Here is an 11,759-nt window from a genome sequence, read left to right as displayed (position 1 = left end):
CCCCCCCCCCCCCCCGCAAGAGCCAAGAGCCGAGACGCCCATCAGCCTTGAGCACCCCTCACCGGCCGTCTCTCTCCAGATATGCTTTCCTTGGCCACATCTTCAGCTTTCAAACCAGTTTTTCCTGAGGTGGTTTACCTGATTCATTGGTTTGTTCATTTGTTCCTGAACATAGCAGGTGCTTGTTGGCCCAGGTCCGGTCCCGGCTCTGGGCTTTCAAAGATGCCCTGGCCCTGTCCTCATGGGCCCCCGTGGTAAGAAGGTGACTCCAGACAGTGCAGGGCAGGGATGGAAGCAAGCAGTGGGGTAGCACAGGGGCTGCACATCTCTGTGACCAGGGGTCCAAGGAAGGCTTCCTGAAGGAGGAGGCAAGGACCAGGAAGTGAGAAGTCTTCTGGGAGGGATTAGAACCAGGTTTACATTGTGGAAAGATCTCTCTAGAAAAGAGACAAGACTGGAGGGACACAGAGCAGAGAGGAAATTATTTCAATATTTGAGGTGAGAAATGACAGGGCCTTAGTTTCGGGGTGGTGTGTGGATAGCATCGGAGGGTCAGGAAGGAGTGGCCGGGCCCAGAAATTCAGAAGGCAGAACGGATGATGAGAGGAAATGATAATTAGTGCGACTTTCCCTTGCCGCGCCTCAGTTGATCCTACCAGGAACCCTGTGAGGGAGCCATTTTTATTGGTCTGTTGCTGAAGAGAAAAATGAAACTCCAGGAGGCTTAAGACTCCTCCGGGGTTAGCAACAGAGCTGGAACTGGAGCCCTATCTCTGCTGGCAGCCAGGGCTCGGATTTCAGGGATGGCACTGTGGTTCCACCATCCGCCATCCTACCGTCTGTGGCCTGGCTGGCCCGTGGAGGCAGGAGAGCTTAGTGGGCGGGAGTGTGGGCTCCGGAGCCCGACTGCCTGGGTTCCAGTCCCAGCTCCACAGCTTCCTGGCTGTGCAATCCTGGGTAAATTACTAACCCTCTCTGTTTCCTCATCTGTAAAGGGGGGAGCAGGATAAGAATGGGTCTGATCTTGTAGGGTGGTGGCCCAGATGAAAGGACTGAATGAATTAATAAACTGAAAGTGTGTAGAATGGTTCCTGTGTTCAACATTTTAGCCCCCCAGATGACGAAGATGGTGGCGCGTGCCTGAGAACATCAGGGCGGGGTCTCTCTCCCAGGGGAGAGCGGCTCATCTGGCCTCTCGGTGGTCCTGGGCTTTGGGACCGAGTCCAGGGCTGTGGGCAGTTTTGGGGCAACAGAAGGAAGGCCGCACGATTTTGTTGGCACCACACCTGGCCACGGAGGGACACGTTGCCTGGAAACCAACCGGAAGTGTAACGTGGACAAGCAGCCCTGTTACCGTGCAAGTAGCAACAAGCCAACCCACCCACCGCTGCTGCTTTCAGAATTGTTAGTCCATTTTCCCAGGCCCAGTTCCCTGTGGGCGGAGCAGCCCCCTCTTCCCGGTTTCTGCAAGGAAGGGGCGGCGGACTCATTTTGTCCTTCTGCCCGTGGCTCTGCTCTGAGTGGAGGGAAGCGGGGAAGGGGATGGTGTCTGTCTGTACCTGTGGTTCCCGTAGCCCAGAGCAAAGACGTTGCTCCTTTGTGGGGGCATCAGTCTTACCGGAGGAGTTTGGGGGTGAGAGAAAGCCCGTGCTTGAATAGGGATGTAGGGACGTCCTACAGAGTAGAATGCAAAATCTGCTGCACACTTCAGAATATCACCAAATATTTCATGAAGTCTCCAGGCTGTGGGAGCTGTTTCCTGTGATGGCTCCAGACCCCTGCGGTCTGGGCTCGTTCTCCTTTCCTTTCTGGGCATTTCCACAAAAAAAAACCCTCACGAAGCCTGCCCTGCCTTTGAAGTCCTGGAGCATCCCATGTGCTGGTGTGGTTGGAGAGAGGGGACGCGTGGCGGCTGGACGAGGGGGGAGGGAGCCCTTGGCCACTGTTCTGTATCCAGATTAGAAATTTGAGACGCTGCTTATTAGGTTTTTGCGTTCTCCTCTTGGCACTTAGCAGCCAAGGTTCTAACCTGGCAGGGGGAGCTGGGTGAGGCTGGGGTGCACTGGCTGGTGGAGAGCGAGCAGGCACAGGGAAAGCCCCTCCCTCCCCCTCCGCTACCCTTCTCTGCAGGGCACGGCCAACCCCTGATGCTTCAATTCCAATCACACATCACACACAGCCTCCCCTGCCGTCTTTCCATCATGGCCTTGTCATCTGGTTACCATAAACCTCGGGCAGTGTGCTCGGGGGACAGTGTGCACAGCGCCCCCTCCCCAGCTTCTGACGGTGATGTGCAGAGCATGAGCAGAGAGAGCGCAAAGACGTCCAGGCTGGTACTTTTCCACCTGGCTTGAACGGGCTCTAGGAGCCCGAGGTGTGACCCAGGGAGCCATCCATCGTGGCCCTTTGCTGTTGATGAGCCAGTGACCTTGTCAGAGCTCCTCCCCCACCCTGCCTGAGTCTGCTCTTCACATGGACCCCTGAAGGGGCTCACTGGGAGGTCTCCTGGACCCGTTCCAGTGCAGGCATCTGGACCACGAGTCCAAGGGAGATGGGAATTCAGGGGAGGCGGGTGGCTGCTATGGGGTCCCCAAAGAAGGGGGGGGCTTTTCTACTCCCTGCCTGGCTCAGGGGCTCAGTACGGACTTACTGAACGGGCAATCTACATGTTTCCTCATCCCCTCAGAGGGGTGGGTCGTCAGGCCAAGCCGGGGCTCCTGGATGGTGGGCAGGGGGGGTTCCGGGCAAAGGAATTTACACTAGCAGCTGTGGCCGTGTCCTCTAGGCTCCAGAGAGATGACCCAAAGGCTCTGGCACTGGGTCACGAGAGGTAAACTTGTGTACATGACCTGGTAGGCAGGGTGACCCTGTGGGGCAGGGCTGGGCGTCTCCATGGGCCATGAGCCAGTCAGCAGAGCGGAATTCTATCTCTGATGCAGGGCTCTCTGCTCCAAACACTGAAGCCTCACTAAGGACCATAGTGAGCATTTGTGGTAATTTGCGAACACTAGGTAAAGGTGCCCCCTCTGGGCAGACACAGCCCTGCAGGGAGCACATTTGTGCAGATTAACGAAAAGTGCTCCTTCCACCTGGTGGGTAGCCCAGGCCAGGGGCACAGCTTGGCAAGCTAGGCCGTGCTGGATCTCAGTCCTGCTTCCTCTCATTGGAGTCTCTTGTGCAGTGAAAAACCTACACAACTGGACATGGCCACCCCATTCACTTCCTTTCCCAGTCTGCCAGCGCTCATGTGCCAACCCCACATTCCTTTACAGTGCCCCCTCCCCCATGTTTATCCTGGGCTATAAGGACTGGGGTGGTTCCCGGTGCCCCAGATGCAGGGCTGATTGGGAAGGTGGGTTTCTGAGCCCTTGGGTCCCTCTTGGGGCTCAGACTCTAAAGGGCTCTTCTCTCAGTAACTTAGGGGTGCCGCCAGGCCGGGGGAACTGCCCGCTCACCATGCCCCTGCCTTTCGACCTCATCTACACCGACTACCACGGCCTGCAGCAGATGAAGCAGCACATGGGGCTGTCCTTCAAGAAGTACCGGTAGGAGGGTGCGGGCGGGTGGTGCCCCATCCCATGCCTCCCCTCACGCCCTGCCGGCTGGTCACCAGGTTGGGGAGACTGCCTCGTCCTGGGTTCTGGGGCGGGCAAGGCTCGCCCTGCCTCTGTTTTCCCCCTCCCCCATGACTGTCCTTCCCCAAGGAGCTCTGCCTCCCGCTAACTCGGACTGGGAGTCGCTTCAGTGCCCCTCTGCGGCAGGGCAGGCTGGGGCGGGGCTCGGAGGTTACCTGGATAGGGGTGGGCAGGGGAATGGCAGGGAGGAGTGGAAGGAATGGGACACTCGACTGGGGCATGACCTCGGCTTGTGGAGGCTCAACACCCTCCTCCTCCCTCCACCCCACCCCCCGGTCTGGAGGAAGGCCAATGGCATCCCTCCTAGTCTGTGCAAGAGCAGGATACGGGGTTTAGTTTAGCACATAGAGCCCTGCTATTTATTACATTTGCTCCAGTCCCATTGACTATCCCACATGATTTTATTAGGAAAAAAAGTGACAGGCGGTGTTATTGCTTTTATTATTAATGTGTGTTCTTCATGCACTCGGTGCCTCTGCCTCCCACCTCCTGCCCCTTCTCTGGGGAAGTAGTGCCGACCTCAGCAGTCTGTGGACAATTCTGGGTCACCGGGAAGGATGTGGGGTGAGGAGGGAGCTCCTTGGGGGGCTGTCTGAGTCTCCGCTGTTTCCTCCGAGCACCCACGCCCGGGGGTGGGACGGACGGAGGGGGAGGTTTTGGGGCGGCGCCAGAGCCTCTGCCCCTCTGGGAGGTGCATCTAAGGAGGCCAGGCTTGATTGCAGAGGACGCTTCAAAGCACTGCCTTCCCAAAGACGGGCCTGTGGCCGGGGCGTCCCCCAGGGCCCCGCCCTTCTGCACGCAGCCCAGATAGGCCAGGGGCATCCTCGGGGTGTCAGGTTCCTGGGCAGGGCGGCTATGAACTCGAATTTCTGCTGCTGTCTGCTCAGGAAAGTGCAAATCTTACAGGGGGGAGGAACCCCCACTCCAGGCAGTGCCCCTTCCTAGGCTCCCTTGGGGCAGCCCTAATAACTAAGTTTCTGAGTGAATGGTCCGTGGTTCAGGCGTAGCCACACAACCCCGAGACAGCTGGGCTGTGGTTATCCTCAGTCTGCAGATGGTGAAGCTGGCCCAGAGAGGTTAAGGTGCATGCCTGTGGCCACACGTCTGGGTAATGTCTGAGCCCAAGCTCTGACCACACATTGCCGGACCCGGCCAGCGGCTGGTGCCAGCACTCACGCTGGGGCAGCCCAGCCCAGGGAGACACGAGACGTTGCTGACCCTGGTTCCTTGTATCCCCCCACCCCGGGGCGGGGAGCAGGTGCCGAATCCGGGTCATTGACACCTTCGGGACGGAGCCTGCATACAACCATGAGGAGTACGCCACGCTGCACGGCTACCGGACCAACTGGGGCTACTGGAACCTCCACCCCAAGCAGTTCATGACCATGTTCCGTGAGTGTCCCGGCTGCGGGGTATGGGTGGGGCAGGGGCAGATGGGGCCTCCTCATGGTCTCAGGGGTGCACGGCAGGAGGCATGGTCTCCTGGCTTTCCTTCCTGCTGGTGTGGGAGTGGGACGGGCCCAGGCACCTGCCCGCTCCAGGAAAGCCTGGCTCGCCCATCAGCGAATGCCTGAGCCAGAGAGGAAGTGTCTTGCGGTGTCTGGGGAGCAGCCTGGGTGGGGCTTCCAGACTGGTTTACGAGAAACATGGTGACCTTTCCAACACATAAGGACGTGGCCTTTGCCTCCAGCATCACAGGCCGCTCTCAGAGAGCTGCTGAGCGCACCTTCCAGAACAAAGAGGATTCAGTGACCTTATAGAAAGAGAGGCCAGAAGTACACTGGAGGGTTTTAGCGGGTGGCAAAGGGGCAGAACGGGCAGGCTCTTCTAAGTGGAGGGAACAGATGAAGTGAAGACAGATGTGGAAAGAGCTGGAAGGTGCTGGAAATGCACGAGCTCCAGTAGGCTCCAGCACTGGGGATAATGGAAAGTGAGGCTGGGGGCTGGGGCCCCTGGGGAAACCCTCTGACGATGGGCGTCAGGCAAGGGATGCCATTTAGGACCGAGCTTTGGCTATTATTAGTGAGACTCTGAGATACGTACAGGCACTGACTTGCCCCCTTACGTGCAGGGTGCTGAAAATAATTTAATCCTTTCTTGACAACTAAGGGTCAATTCTCGCTCTTTCTGTGGTGCACGAGCCTTCGGGGACAGCGGAGGTGTGCAGAGCCGGGTGCCCTTGCTAAGTGGCCCCTTCCCCTGTCACTGTTTGATGTGGGGCTTTCTCTCCTCGCTGGAAGGCTGTCCGCTGTCACATTTAATTGTCGGCACCACATCCGCCTCCAGCAGCGTCTTGCACATCTAATTTGTGGCTCTTTGAAGGCTCTGGGTCAGAAAGCCAGATAAGCACCTTTTGTTAGGATGTGTCTAAATTAAGAGCCAACTGAGCAGGGTCCCGAGGAACTAACTGCTCGGAAGTAAAGTATCTGGTCTTTATTTAGCCTGTCAAATTAATGCCCCTCTTTGGGACACTTAGGGTCCTTTTTTGTCTTACTCTCCAGGTTCTAGGAGAATATTAGAGGCAGATGCAATTTCTGGACACATAAGTAATGGCTTGATTGGATTCCAGAAGGCTGGGGAGGTGGGCCATTCCTCAGAGCCCAGAGGAGGGACGTGAGGCCCAGAGGACTGAGGTCACGTGGCTCTCTGGGGACCAGACTCTGGAGGGAAGGAGGTGGGGTTAGTGGTGGGGATGGTGCAGGCAGCGTAACCAGCATATCTGATGGCGGAGAGCAGAGGTGGGGACAGAGCATGGTCAGTTAGCTTACAGGGGAAGCATCAAGCTGTGAGGCTGGCAAGGAGGACATGGCGGATCTGGGGGCACAGAGTGGGGTCTTCTAGCTCTGGTTCCTGAATTTATGCCAGATATCATAATTCAAGAGTCGCTGTAGATTCTTGAGCCAGGGAATGTCACGGAGAAAAAGGGTTGTTTTTTGTGTTTGTTTGTTTTTAAGATTTTATTTCTCTATTTGAGGGGCGGGGGGGAGGAGCAGAGGGAGACGGACAAGCAGACTCCATGCTGGAACCCGATGCAGGGCTCAATCTCACGACCCTGAGATCACAACCTGAGCCGAAATCAAAAGTCGGATGCCCAACTGACTGAGCCCCCCAGGCGCCCTGAGAGAAGGGTTTTTGGGGCACATTTTTCTGGAAGATTGCAGAGGACCAGAGGGGTGGTGGTATAGGAGGGGGAAGCAGGGGAGGGGGCGGTAAGCGGCTTCTGCAATAATCTACACTGGGAAAATGAGCACTTACGTGGGGTAGGACCCACTGGGTTTGCAGTTCCAAACCTGGCAAACTCCTACTCATCCTCTAAAACCCCAACCCAAATATCTCATTTACTGACTGCCACTTTCACCGATTCCCTCATCTGCTGTTGCTCCTTCAGCTCTGTTTTTATACCTGTTAAATCCAATTCTATAAAAGCGTATGTTGAAGTATGTTACAGTTATTTGCTTGTACATTTATTCCTCCCTGATAGATTATGAACCACTCAAAAGGGGCCACTGATTGGTTTATCTTTATCTCCCTGGAGCCTATCAAGGTCCTCAGAAAATGTTAATTGATTGAGTAAATTAAAGAAACAGAACAAAAAAGGAAGAGAGGGGCTTGCCAGTTTTAATGATATACCGAGTCCAGGAAGAATTCATCAGCAGACCTGTTTCCCCATCTAGCCAGGTGGTTTCCCCAGTGAGCTAAGTGGGAGGCTGGCTGCCTCTCCCAGCCTCTCCTTTGCCCGCAGAGCTGGGAGCTCTTTGCTTGAGGGTCCCTGTTATTTTAACCGATTGGATATTTCCCTGTCCCACGCCCACCAGTTTAGTTAACTGGGCAGAGCTGGTAGAATGAGGGCTTCTTTAGCTCGGTGGATAGGGAGGCCTTGGCATGCAGGAAAGAGGCCTGGGGGCAGCCCCAGCTGGAGCCCGGGGGTGGGCAGGGAAGGGGTCTGGGCAGGCAAACTGGTGAGGGAGGGTCTGGGATGCCCTGCTGGGCCCCCTCCCCGGCCTGGGCAAAGCCTCCTGAAACAGGAGAGCTGCCCACACCCTGACCATCAGAAGTAACTCCAGGTCTCCGGGCCCCTCCTTATGCTCTTGAAGCTCTAGAAGAAAGGTCATTTTCTTCTGCGGTCAGCAAAGGCCCGTCCTTGCAGCTGGACTTTCAGACCCAAGAATCCGTGAGCTTTCTGGGGCACTTAGGCAGGAAAGCTTCACTTCTGTGATGCTGTGGACATTGATGATGACTTTTATGGGTAGAAATACTATGTTAAATCTATGCATTTGATTGAGGTATATACAGCTCAATTTCAGAAATGCTAAAATGTGGAAACGTGCATCTGAAATGGAGAAATAGGGTATTTGGCCTCAGGGCTGTTTTGGGCAATCAAGGCCATGTGGCCTCCACCAGCCTACTCAGCACAGCCTCCCCGACCCAGGAGGGCAGAGTAGACTTCACTGGGTTTAACAACATTCTATTCAAGGTCCTGGACACAGATGGGAAGGACCCTGTGCCTTGCAAACCTATGGCAGGTGTATGGTGGCCGACAGAGCTAATTAGCATGGCCGAGGAATAGGAGGACGGGCTAAGACGCATTCCCTGCTCCCTGTGTGCTGGGTTCTGGGAACAAGTGAGTAGGTCTTGCCGGTTTTAATGATATACGAAGTCCAGGAAGGAATTCGTGAGCAGACCTGTTTCCCCATCTAGCCAGTGTGGGCTGTAGTGTAGCAGAGACAGAACCACGGGGGTGGAGCCACAGAGGGAGCCACCGGACCCCATGCAGAGCATTTTCTCATCCGAGTAAAGGGAGGAGGGCACTCCAGGCAGAGGGAACAGCAGGGGCAAACACTTGGGGGTGGGGAAATTGAGGATGTGTCCACACGTTCCTGAGCGGGTGCGCCAGGCTCTTCCAGGTGCTGGGGACACAGAAGTGAGCGAATCAGAGGCCCTGCCCTTATGGGGCTTATATTCTGACACCAACAAATGATCCATTAGATATATGATATCATGTTTGGTCCGTGAGTGCAGGCTAAGGGACAGAGGGTGACCAGGGCCAGGGAGGACCTTTCTGCAAACAAGCAAGGGGGCTGGATGACCTCCCGGCTTTCCCTCTGCCCGAGGCTTTGTGACAGTCTCTGGGAGAAGGAGATGCCCGGGGCCGGGACACCGATGGGTGCTCTTCCCGTCCTCCACCAGACCCCGTACCTCCCAGCCCCCTTCCCCCTTCCTTGTCAAACAGGGCTCCCTCTGATGGGGCCTGTCTAGGTAGACCTGGGGCACAGCCTTGGCTGTGTGGCAGCCCCCTTCCTGACCCCGTGGTCTGGCTGTAGCTCACACCCCGGACAACTCCTTCATGGGTTTCGTGTCCGAGGAGCTCAACGAGACGGAGAAGCAGCTCATCAAAGGTGGCAAGGCCAGCAACATGGCCGTGGTGTACGGCAAGGAGGCGAGTATCTGGAAGGTAAGCGCCGCCCCCGGGAACTCCCACCTCCAGGATTTGGCTCTGTCCACCACCCTCAGCTCCGGATGCCAAAATGTCCCCCACTGATGTGTNNNAAACCCAGATGTCCTTTATCAAGGACTGTGACCTAACCCGCCACCCTCCCTAGGACCGCATCGATAAACACTGAGCCTGGCAAGGGGGCTTGGGCAAGACTTGGGGCCTCTGAGGGATGGGAGGCAGTGCAGAAGGCAGGAGAGGCTTAGAACCCCATCTTCAGGGCGGGGTCCCCGGAGAAGCGGTCCCCGCACGGGGGGTTAGGCGCTCAGTGCTCACTGACCTGTTCTCTCTCTTCTTTTCTCTGTGCCCTCCTGGCAACGAGGCAGCTCCAGGTAGGGTGCCTGCATGCCACGCGCTCCCCCTGCTCCCCTCTGCTCTCAGTAGGGTGTCCCCTGGGGTGCTCTCGAGTCCTCTGACCCGGCGGGGTGCAGGGGGAGGGGTGGGAGGTCATTCTCATGTGATGTGAAAGGAGCAGGCTGCGAAGGGAGCCCAGGGCGCTGGGGAAGGCGGTAGCACGGACTGTGTCTGCTTTTACCAGAAAACACTGCTAGGGAACTGCCCCGGGAGAGTGAGAGGTTATGAAGTCTGGGAAGACAAAGGCTTTATCTCTAGCTCCGGGGCCTCGGTGATAGCCGGGAGCACCACTGCTCTGCAAGAGACCTCAAAGCAACTGCTTCCCCAGAAAAACATCTTTGCTCTGGTCTTTGCGACTGGAGGAAGTCGGAGGTGGCTGGATGAAGAGGATGAGGGGAGCACCCTGGGACCGATGCAGCCCGGAGTTCAGGGGACCTGCAGGCAGGGAAGTGGAGGAGGCAGGATGACGGAGGTCCTCATGGGGGCAGCGGCTGGATCAGGGCGAGCGTTTGGGTGAATTTTGTGCGCTGAGAACACTGGAGATCCGCTATTCTCTTGGCAAATTTCAAGTATACAATACAGTATTTTTTTTTTAAGATTTTATTTATTTATTTGACAGAGAGACAGCCAGTGAGAGAGGGAACACAAGCAGGGGGAGCAGCAGAGGAAGAAGCAGGCTTCCACCAGAGCAGGGAGCCTGATGCGGGGCTCGATCCCAGGACCCTGGGATCACGCCCTGAGCCGAAGGCAGACGCGTAACGCCTGAGCCCCCCAGGCGCCCCGCAATACAGTATTTTTAACCACAATCACCATGCTGTTCATTAGATCCCTAAACTTACTCTTCATACAACTGAAAGTTTGTCCCTTTGACCAACCTCTCCCCGTTTGTGCAGCCCCAGCCCCTGGCGACTACCGTTCTGCTTTGTTTCTATGAGTTCCACTCTTTCAGGGTCCACATATAAGTGGGATCACGCCGTATTTGACTTTTCCTAACTTAGAGAGTCTCAGCCTTTTAAAATGAAGTAGAATACCAGAAGGGATAGCAGAAGACCTTCTAGGTATTAAGGGTAAATATTGTTTTAAGATTTTATTTTTCTTGAGTAATCTCTACACCCAACGTGGGGCTCGAACTCACAACCCTGAGATCAAGAGTCGCGTGCTCCACTGACTGAGCCAGCCAGGCGCCCCAAGAGTAAATATTGTTTTGTGAAACTTAAAGTTTACATAGATGCATGCACACACATGTGCCTACGTGCATACATGCACACGTACACATGCGTACACAATGCACACACGCACGCACACATACATACATGCACAGGTGCGCGCATACATACATGCACACGTGTGCACACATACACGTGCATACATGTACACACGGGCACACATGCACACACATGTGCACACATGCACACACGTGTGTGTACATGCACATACATACATGCACGTGTGCACACACGTGCATGCACACACGTGCATGCATACACACACGCATGCATATATACGCGTGTATGTAAAAAAAGGTTGCTGAACAGTATATACAACATGAACCCATTTGTGCATGTGTTTTAAGGAAAATGTCAATATGCTTTGAATGCATAAAAGGTCTGAGAAGGTACACAAGAAACTGCCCACAGCAGCTGCCTCTGGTGATGGGATGAGGAAGCTGATGTTGATGGGCGTGTGGAGCGGTTCTCTCCACACGTCACTTACTGGCTTGATTTTTCTCCTGTGAGCCTGTTTAGTTTCACGCTATGTTGTCCTTTTACGTTTAGTGTGATCTCTGGTACATCGGCTTGGAATCTACCATTTCACTGGGTGATCTCTGTTTCTTTTTCTTGACTGTTCCATGTTCTTTTCCCTCTCATGCTGTCTTTTACACTGATCTGTATTTTGAGATCACCCCCCTTCACTCATTATACTCTCTCCTGGGCTTGTGGTGGCTGCAGTGAAGACGACAGCATGCATCCTTGACTTACAAAAGTCTCGTAAAAATCAGTACGTTTCCCTTTTATAGGATAACAAAAGAACCTTCAAATGCTTTAATTACATCCCCCCAGCTTATGTGCTCTCATTTTATTTTGATTTCCTGAGATGCCCTCACTTCACCCTTATTCTTAGTGGGTATGTTCCCTGTGTACAGAATTCTAGCTTGGCGGTTCCTTTCTTTCAGTGTTAAGAAAATACTCTGTTGTCTTCTGGCCTCTGTGAGCCTTGTTGTTCCTTCACAGGTAATTTGTCTTCTTTCTCTGCTCACTGTTAAGACCTCGTGTGTTTGG

At 55.0% G+C, this 11,759-nt stretch overlaps 1 protein-coding gene across 2 annotated transcripts in view; it reads left to right on the top strand.

Annotated features, from left to right (window-relative positions):
• Positions 1–11,759, top strand: part of MGAT5B (alpha-1,6-mannosylglycoprotein 6-beta-N-acetylglucosaminyltransferase B) — a 67,910-nt gene that overhangs the window by 41,469 nt on the left and 14,682 nt on the right. For both annotated transcript variants that reach the window (XM_040640154.1, XM_040640153.1), the window contains exons 9-11: positions 3,414–3,545; positions 4,894–5,027; positions 8,957–9,087. In XM_040640154.1, coding sequence (XP_040496088.1) covers positions 3,414–3,545; positions 4,894–5,027; positions 8,957–9,087 — 397 coding nt within the window. The remainder of the gene's footprint in view (positions 1–3,413; positions 3,546–4,893; positions 5,028–8,956; positions 9,088–11,759) is intronic.

The sequence above is a fragment of the Ursus maritimus genome, unplaced genomic scaffold (assembly GCF_017311325.1).
Source record: "Ursus maritimus isolate PB19 unplaced genomic scaffold, ASM1731132v1 scaffold_24, whole genome shotgun sequence".
NCBI classification, from domain to species: domain Eukaryota; kingdom Metazoa; phylum Chordata; class Mammalia; order Carnivora; family Ursidae; genus Ursus; species Ursus maritimus.
Note: the sequence above shows the minus strand (reverse complement) of the source record. Positions and strands in the feature narration are given on the sequence as shown.